This window comes from Gymnoscopelus microlampas, assembly GCF_963454915.1.
Source record: "Gymnoscopelus microlampas genome assembly, chromosome: 13".
Lineage (NCBI taxonomy): Eukaryota > Metazoa > Chordata > Actinopteri > Myctophiformes > Myctophidae > Gymnoscopelus > Gymnoscopelus microlampas.
In genome coordinates this window covers 49,433,556-49,443,449 of record NC_139950.1, presented here as the reverse complement: position 1 = coordinate 49,443,449, position 9,894 = coordinate 49,433,556, and the positions used below count along the sequence as shown (strand labels likewise).

At 40.5% G+C, this 9,894-nt stretch overlaps 1 protein-coding gene across 5 annotated transcripts in view; it reads left to right on the top strand.

Annotated features, from left to right (window-relative positions):
• The window catches only part of wdfy4 (WDFY family member 4), a 187,371-nt gene that overhangs the window by 33,518 nt on the left and 143,959 nt on the right, over positions 1-9,894 (top strand). For all 5 annotated transcript variants that reach the window (XM_084076960.1, XM_084076962.1, XM_084076961.1 and 2 more), the window contains 5 exons: positions 3,293-3,534; positions 4,545-4,684; positions 5,951-6,081; positions 7,572-7,676; positions 9,324-9,514. In XM_084076960.1, coding sequence (XP_083933086.1) covers positions 3,293-3,534; positions 4,545-4,684; positions 5,951-6,081; positions 7,572-7,676; positions 9,324-9,514 — 809 coding nt within the window. The remainder of the gene's footprint in view (positions 1-3,292; positions 3,535-4,544; positions 4,685-5,950; positions 6,082-7,571; positions 7,677-9,323; positions 9,515-9,894) is intronic.

Here is a 9,894-nt window from a genome sequence, read left to right as displayed (position 1 = left end):
GGGGTGTCCGGGGGGGGGGCTTCCCCTCAGAAATCTTTGCTAATAAAGGCATGACATAATAGGTTTGGTATAGAAGCATACGATCAATGTCTCAGAGGGTGATGACCTCTTACTGTGAGGGTCTTAATGGTTACACATAGTGTCTGGTCTGTAAGCGTGTAAAGTGTTAAAACTCAATTAAAGTAAATTACAGGGTCCCCACGGTCATGAAATTCCTGGAAATATTTTTAAATTAAAAAAAAAAAAATCCAGTACTGGAAAAGGTTTGAAATTGATCAAACATCATCAAAGGTCCTGGAATTTATCAAGGGTCCTGGAAAAATATTTGGCTATGCATTGTTTTTGGCTATTGATTTTGTTAAAACAAAACATTTTCATAAACATGAATAATATTACACGAAATAATATGTAACATAAGTAGTTTTTCGCCGAACGGGCTGTGTGACGGCAGCCTAATGTATGTCTCAAACTTTATTTTTGCTACACTGCCTATCTTTGGGCATTCTACATAGGAGTAAGAGACACATTATTGCGCCGAATGATTGTTATATAGGCCTGGAAATTGGGCTAAATATTCTGGAAAAGTTTTGGAGAAGTTTTGGAAATTCATTGCTAAAAATGTGTGGGGACCCTGAAATTAACAATTCTATGTTTAATGTTGTGTTGTCGAGCAAAGGGTTCCCAAACCTTTCCGGCCGCGACGCTCCAAAATAATCATATTTGAAACTGGAGATCAACATCAAACATCAAACATACATTCTTACGTTTTCCAATATTGTAAAAATGTGTAGAATAGCCTGCAACACATTTATTGGCAAGGAGCCAGACGGGTGGCTTGTGTAAACAAACCGGTGTGATTCCAAGCGCAAAAAAAATAAAGATAACTGAGGAAAATAGAGAATTGAATAGTTCATGGACAGAGTCGTTTGCTTTCACTGCCAATGCTGCTGGATTACCTGTATGTTTGATCTGCTGTGAGAAGTTATCATATTTAATCAATGCTAATTAACATGCGTTTGTATTTAGTCATTTTGATAGGCTAATATACACTTAATAGCGCGTGTTGCCTTCATTATAAGACTCACTTATGTTTGGGGCTCCAGACAGATTTTGTATTTATTATTGGTCCAAAATGGCTCTTTTAACATTAAAGGTTGCTGACCCCTGACTTGATGATACTGTATGTTGGTTTGTTTACTGTTGAGTGACAAAACAATGTTGCATCATGGGAGCTCTCACTTCCACATCCCCTCGGCCTGTACTCTGAGGCCAGACCAGTAAAACCAGACCCATAGAGAGAGAGAGTTACGCCACGCTTTGATCTCGCCGCAAAGCGGGCCGCTATGGGATGTATAGTTCCAAACATTGGAACTTCCTCATTGAGACAGACAGAGCATTTCCGCATTCCATTCTTATATAATGGGAGTCTCTGCTATAGTGTCATCACTCTCATACTAGTTCACGCTGCCAGTAACCACCCCACAGCTCGGTGTTTTCCCAGAGTTCAATGCAGGAAGTAACAAAACGACAGCTGGAATGTATGGAGAGCCTAAACCGCCATGCTGTGGATGTGCTGTTCCTGGTGCGGGTGTGAGCAATATTATAACATAAATATGATGACAGCCACATTCAACTGGAAAACAAACATTACCTCTTCCCCTTTTATTTGAAGGACACAATGTTGAAGCGGGTGAAAACCTGCATAATTGCAGTTTCAAAAAAGGTGGAAAGAAAAAAAGAAACATATAAACTGGTCAGATATCAAAAGGAGTAGGGTGAAATAAATACATAAGGTGCATGATATACACGGGTGCATGGTTAAAATAAGGCAGTTAAAGCATCACTATGTAGTTTGGGATATCAGTGGCCACTTTGGACACAAACAACATAGCAGCCAACGTCTTTGACTTCATTACATTACAGTCTCTGCAAGCATGTCCGGCGAGGACACACTCTGATTGGCCAGTCTTCGCTTTGACTGTCTTAGTTCTGCTTTGGTGCCTTGGCAAATGCCAGGATGAAACTCGTAGGTCAAGGCTTTGACCAACAGTGGAAATATATAAGAAATAATAAAGTCTGCACACTGTACATTTAAAAGAAGCTCCCAGTCAAGGCTTTATTAATGTTTCGATACAAGGTCTTCTTCAGAATGTTTTCAAAATGTTACTTGAGTAAAAGTACAAAAGTATTGGCATTCAAATATACTTAAAGTACCAAAAGTAAAAGTACTGAAATGTTTGAGGATCTCCTCAGTAATCAATTAAAGCTCTGATAAAAAAATATTGTATATCTGCATCATCTTTTTTACCTCGGCAAAGGTGAGTGATCAATTGTTCAGTAGAAAGTGCTTATGTAACACCCTTTGCCAAGTTTTATTAGAATTTGGTCATGAGGTTGAACTTCATAAATCAACATCTTATTCCCATTGCGTGATGGACTCGCTTGCCAAAATAAGCTGATCTACAAGTTTGTCCCGCCCGACACGCCCTGGCCTGTTGACAGGTGCCGCTCCCAGGCAGCCCGTAGGAATACGTGTGGTGACAAATATCACCCAACCCAACACCACCCAGAAAGATCGGTCCGCGACTCCAAAGACGAGTCCCTCCCGACCCACTGTTTGGGAAACAGTGAATTAGAGCATTAACCCATTAGATCCGGGAACGCATCCCACTACAAGCATTATTTTATACTTTGGCTATCCAAAAATAGCAGATTGAGCTTGTAGATCTGCTATTTAAAAACAAATCATGAACATTTTTGCAAATCTTTGAACATACAAAAATGTAAAATATTTTGTTCCAGGGACCGCCAGAGGCATTTTTCCCCCCGAAAAATAGCAGATATACAAGCTCATAGCACGGCACTCGGTGCCGCACTATGAGCTTGTACATCTGCTATTTTTCGAATGGCCAAATAAATCTTAAAATGACCCAGACGCGTTCCTCTGTCTTAATGGGTCAATTTAACTCTCTGACAAAAACTTTTATAAACGTCAAAAATAAAACATTTTCTAAAATTATTCTTTTGTTTTTTTGTTTTTTCCGTTTTTCCGTTCTTCACAAAGAACCAGGAGATAACATTTTCCAAAAAGTTGCTGCTCCATTCACTTCAATGTTAATAAATAAACGGAGAAATAAATAACATTTTTCCTATGTTTTACCATGTAAACTGCTGGTAGAGGTGGCAAACTGTTTTAGAAAACCCCTGGCAGTTTAAGAGTTAATAATGGGTCAATTTAAAATATAATAATGACATCTGGAGATACAAGGTTTCGTTTGTCTCTCTCTTCCAGGCGGTGGTAAGGCGGTGGTGAGGAACCTGCCGGCCTTCCTGCTGCTGCACAACTCCTTGGTGCGCTCGGCGGACCCCCGGCTGTGCTGCGGGGTCCTGGGGACCCTGCGGAGCCTGTGGGAGTGGGACCAGGCCAACTTCTTCCTGCTGGAGTGGACCACCCAGTGTCTGGCCCAGCTGGCCGGCTGTGTGTGGAGGAAGGCCTCGTCCGTCCACAAGCTCTTCTTCTCTCTGCTGGAGATGGTACGACTGTATATACCACTCAAATGTCTTCTAAAACCTAACAGTTTTCTGGAAAAAAAGGGCTATATATCAGTGGTGCTGAACACCTTTTTCATGTCAAAAATTAAATGTATTTGGCTGCGGACCCACATCTGAATATATATTGTTCCAAGGACCCCCCAGAAGCAAAGATTTTAGTTACAAATGTTCCCTTTGAAAAATATATATTCAAATATTTGCACAAAATGTTCAAGATTTTTCAAAAATAGCAGATCTGCAAGTTCTATGAGTTACATTACATTACAGTCATTTAGCAGACGCTTTTATCCAAAGCGACTTACAATAAGTGCATTCAACATAGGTAGGGAACGAAACTACTAATCACCAGAAGTCTTAAGTGCATTCTCTTCTAAAACAAGCAACTAAGAGTATACCTAGTGCTAAAGTAAGTAAGTGAGTGAATATATCACTTGAGTGATATATAGTGCAATATATCAACTACCTACTTTCTTAAACAGATGAGACAAATAGCTAAATCAAATGAGCACGAGCTAATACAAATAAGTATCAAATAAAGAAGATCCAAAACAATACAATAATAAACAAGAGGTAGTACAACTAGTTAACAACAAGTAGGCCAGGCAAAGAGGAAGGGTAGTGTTTCCTGAAGAGGTGGGTTTTCAGCCTGCGGTGAAAGATGGGCAGTGACTCTGCTGTCCTGACATCAGTGGGGAGTTCATTCCACCACTGTGGGGCCAGAACAGAGAAAAGCCGTTCTGAGTTCTAAGCTATGACAAGTTTATAGGTGTAAAAGAGCAGGTGAAATTGTTTTCCGTACAAGTTGCACGAATTGTGGAATTGCAGTTTTGAAAGATAAAGCATAAGAAAAATGAAAATATTAAATTCCAAAACATTATCAAATGTACATTAGGCTAAAATATAAGGCAGAATACCTCAGTCTCTATATGTACCTACAGTAGCAGCTTAGCAGCAGATATGAAATGTGTATTACATCTGGTTTTCCCCAACAGGTGGTGTTCCAGTTGAACTACATCCCCCACGAGACCTTGCGTGCGGTGCAGAGTGTGCTGAAGCAAGGATTGGCTGGGACGCTGGCTGGAGGCGGGGCGGGGGCGGAGTTTGGAGTGACGGCTCTCAGCTGTTACCACAGGTGAGTAGACGGCTGCAACATGACCTACTCTAGGGCTGTCACCATTATAACATTATATGATTAACCATTCATTGTCACTGTCAGACAAATAATTGCGATTAACAATTTCATTATGTGGCTTTTAGGCCTTGTAAACAAAAGTTGTAAGCTGGCAGATATGACAAAAACTGAAAAATACACAAATAAATTACAATGACCGAAACCAATAATCAAAAGAAATGTATTATAGAGTACTAGACCATACCCGGTCGACGCATCCGTGGGGGGATATGCGCACATGATCTGGCAACCCGGGAGATCGTCCCATAGCTGGGCAGCCCCGTAACCATGGCGACAGTGTTTGACACAAAAACGCTAATAAGAAGCTGAGGTGAAATTGAAAAACGGGCTTCACAGTTAAGTTCAGATGGTAATGGTCAATGGCTGTGTGCAAAATCAGAGCAATTGGTCCAGCCAGTGAGGAGAACCGGGTGTCTTCACCACTACTACAAACGCACAGAGGTTACTAGAATTATAGTAGGATGAGAGCAGAAAGAGTATGAGAGCAAAATAAATGTATTATAGAGTATGAGAGCAAAATAAATGTATTAAAGAGTATGAGAGCAAGAGTGTCTGTTGTTGTTCTTGTTTGTATCTTTGTATAACTGTTTATTTTTTATGTTTTATATTGTATTTGAACTCATCCGGAACATTTACCAAATTATCTGTCATTATCTTTTCTTATTTCATATTTTATAGTTGTTGTTTATACTCCAATGTGATTGTCATGTTACAAAAAAATCAAAAATGTTTTATTTATTTAAAATAAATATATATATATATGTATATATATATTATGGCCAAGATACGCCATATATCATATTTTATATCTGTTACAAAATAGTGGAAATAGACGATCTACAAAGAAACATACGTTAGGATACATACAACATACGTTAGGATTTAGAAGCAGAGATTTGAGTTACAAATGTTTGCTTTAAAAAATATATATAAATTCAAAGATTTGCATTTACATTTTCATGATTTTTCAAAAATAGCAGATCTACAAGCTTGTGCCACGCTATGAGCTTGTAGATCTGCTATTTTTGAATAGCCAAAGAAATCTAATGGGTCGTTAACAGACCACCGCTAGGTGAGATGTTCTACTGGCAGTATAGTGAGACCACTGAGCCTCTTCCTCCATGCTCTCTCTAGGATGACTGTACGTAGTGACTGTATATTGTATAGTATGAGACCACTGAGCCTGTTCCTCCATGCTCTCTGTAGGATGACGGTGCGTAGTGGACTGGTAGCAGAAGTTCTGAGTGATGGAGGTCTTCTGGAGCTTCTCTTGGGGGAACTTCGAAGGAGAGCCAAGATCCTCCGGAAGGCCGGAGTGGTTCCTGCCACTAGAACAGGTTATTATGTCCACATACAGTCCCCAGCAGTGCTGATATTTACAAGAAATGTAGTTTTAGTTTTAGTCATAGTCTTTAAAAATCAAATTCCATTTAGTTTTAGTCATATTTTAGTCATCTGAAATGTTTTAGTTTTAGTCTAGTTTTAGTCGACTAAATATCATAAGATTATAGTCGACTAAATCTACAGTTGATTTAGTCGACTAAAATGTATTTTGGCTGTGCCTTGATGGCGTCATAGTGGCTGATTTTACACTTGGTTGCATGCTGAAAATAGCAGATCTACAAGCTCACAACCCGTTGCAGCGTGGCGTGTTGTGAGATTGTAGATCTGCTATTTTCAGAGCGCAACACCTGAGTGCAACCAAACCAAATGACTTGTCTTTTAGTTCTACTGGATCTCTTCTCCACTAGTCCCTACCTAACATTTTAGTCTAGTTTTTTTTTGTTGACCAAATTGCCATTATATTTAGTTTCAGTCATCATAGCTTAGCTTTTATTTAGTTTTTGTCAGTGAAAAAAGGTAGTCGACCAACATTTTTCGTCATAATTTTAGACGATGAAATCAGCACTGGTCCTCAGTATAAATCATTTCAGGCAAGTAGTATTTAACCACTTACCGTATGTCCTAACCTCGTCCCCAGCCTATTCTTATCTCACAGGGAGAAAAACCTGGTAAGGAACTAAGGCAAAACGTGTCTATAGGCTGGGACCGTTGTATGTACTTCCCCCGGAAGTCTTTTTTTTACCAATAACGACACGGTTTTTCTGCCCGAGGAATTTAATCAGATCTGCACAGCATCAACGTAACTTTCTTGGACATTCCCTCTTGTCCATCCGTCTAGACACTTTGAAGTAGCAGTTATTGTACTTAAGTCCCATATATTTTGTCGTATGCCGAATACCGAAAATAGCGGATCTACAAGCTCACAACGCATCGCAGTGATACATGTTGTGAGCTTGTAGAACTGTCAACTAAAAATGATACACCCCAAAGTAGGGACGCCTGGTTGAAAGTGATTAGCAATAAAACCTCGCAGCACGTTCAATCAATCACGATAACCATCTGAGCAGGAGCCATCAGCTGGGTGAAGCTGAAACGGAAATTCCAGCTCTCTTTTTAATTTTCACAACGTTTGAAACGGTTAGCGCGGTGGTGGCACAGCGCTGTCACGTTAAACACAATAAAACGCCGCAGGGTGCTGTGCTGATCAAACGGCACTCCATCTTGGTTTGCAGACCCAGCTCAGCGGTACAGACAAGCTCTCATTGTTATGACTTAATAAATATCACACCCTGTATGAGGCCTGTTTGTTAAAGCTGAGATATTAATTCAGTGGTTCTCAAAGTGGGAAGCGGACACGCCATGGGGGGGTCCTTGAGAAGTTACGGGTCTGTGTAGATTGTATGAATGGAACCAAAAATGACAAATATATGTCAGATATAGAGTTAGAGGTGATGTTGGTGTCTTTGTGCCTGTTATACTGCAGGTCCCCAGCAGGAGCAGTCATGTGTGGAGGCCAGTGAGAGAGCCTTCACCACCTGTATGCTCAAAGTGGTGGCAGCCCTGACCCTGAGATCCATCAGAAACACAGGTACACACACACACACATTTATTACTACTTTAAAGTTCAAAGAGGCATGAAACCCGAGGCCGATTTTTGTAGTTTTTTTTCCTGTACAGGTTACAAACTACAGAAGAAAAAGTACATGGCAGGCTGACCTTTTAGTACACCATCAATTCGGGGCTCTCCCTAGGCTGGCAGAGGGAGAGTAGCACCCAGGATTATAAGTTTAGGCTTGAGAGAGAGAGAGAGAGAGAGAGAGAGAGAGAGAGAGAGAGAGAGAGAGAGAGAGAGAGAGAGAGAGAGAGAGAGAGAGAGAGAGAGAGAGAGAGAGAGAGAGAGAGAGAGAGAGAGAGAGAGAGAGAGAGAGAGAGAGAGAGAGAGAGAGAGAGAGAGAGAGAGAGAGAGAGAGAGAGAGATGCTGAGTCAGAGAGATGCTGAGTCAGACCAAGGGCATATAGCTGTGGTCAGACTCTATTATGTTCCATTTGATTTTTTATTCTTATCTCTCTGCTGTCTTTTCATGCTTACTGTTGTTGATGCTATGACACCTGAATTCCCCCTCGCCCACGGTCCATTATGCTGTACATCTCACTTCCCTATCATTTATTTTAAGTGTGTTAAGTATAGTTCCTCTTTTGAGACCAAAATTAAATGTACCTTTGAAGCAAACACTAGGGATAAGCACATAGTGTATCATGAGTTATTCTAAAAAGTTCAGTCAAGTAACTCACAAATATATTGAGACTATTAATAGCTTGATAACATTTTATTTATACAATGTAAATACACGTGTGAATAGTATATTTGATCTTGGCGTTCAGGCTCTGCTATACATTACTTCATGCTCAGCACATTAGCACACAACCATTTAAGAGCTCTGAGATATACATCTACAACACCCCAGAACCCTTGATGTACAAAACAGAACCCAGAACTGCAAGCTCACAGCGCATCACTTTGTGCTGCGCCGCAAGCTTGTACATCTGCTAGTTTTTAATTTATTTTAGAAATCTTGAAAGTGTTTGAAAAATGTTTGAATAATTTTGAATTTGTTTACACAAATCTTCACTTCTGGGGTCCCTGGCACAAAACATCTTAATATGGCGGGCCCGCGGCCAAATATATATCTATTTGGGTGGTCCAAAAAAAGTTTGAGAATCACTGATTTTAGAAGGCCTTTAGTACAGGGGTCTTCAACCTTTTCAGGCCAAGGACCCCTTAGCTGAGAGAGAGATTAAGCAGGGACCCCCTCTATATTGTGTACAATTGTGTTTCATTTCATTAACCTTTATATTTTACTTGGTCAGCTCTTTTTTCCCTCTACACCTATACCTCTTTGCCAAAAATAGCAGATCTACAAGCTCACAACGCCTCGCAGCGCGAGGCGTTGTGAGCTTGTAGATCTGCTATTTTTGGCTAAAGTTATCCTCAGAAAGGGGATGTTAGGGTTCAAGTGGTTAATGCGAAAAAATAAATCATATCACACAAAATTTGGCGGACCCCCTGTAATAACTCTGAGGACCCCCTAGGGGTCCCGGACCCCCTGTTTAAGACCCCTACTGCCTTAGTATGATCGGCCTCAGGTCTTAATCATGTTCATGTATTTTTGTTTGTGTCTTTTGTGTGCGTGTGTGTCCCCTATGCATGTCTCCATCCTGTGCCCCTGGTATATAGTGTCAGTGAGAGACCTGGGCATGGTGCCCTACATCAAGATCTTCCTGGACTCAGAGCAGTACCGCGGCCCTGCGCTGCACATCCTGGAGCAGCTGGCAGAGATCAACCCGGAGGAGTTCATGAGCACGGCCATAGGAGCCCTGTGCTCCTCCACACCGCAGGAGGTGGCTCTGAAACACGACCTGCTGCAGGTATACCTCCTTCACAGTGTTGATTTTGATTTTGATTTTATCTTTATTTATCTTGAACAATTTAAAAGTACAGAAAACTCCATACATCATCATCACAATTTCATTTTGACAGCAATTTTTTATTTAGTTTTAGTCATAGTCTTTTGAATAAAATTCCATTTAGTTTTAGTCATCTGAAATGTTTTAGTTTTTGTCTAGTTTTAGTCGACTAAATATCACAAGATTATAATCGACTAAATCTACAGTTGATTTAGTCGACTAAAATGTATGTTGGCGTTGCCTTGATGGCGTCGTAATGGCTGATTTTACACTTGGTTGCATCCTGAAAATAGCCGATCTACAAGCTGTTGTGAGCTTGTAGATCTGCTGTTTTCAGAGCG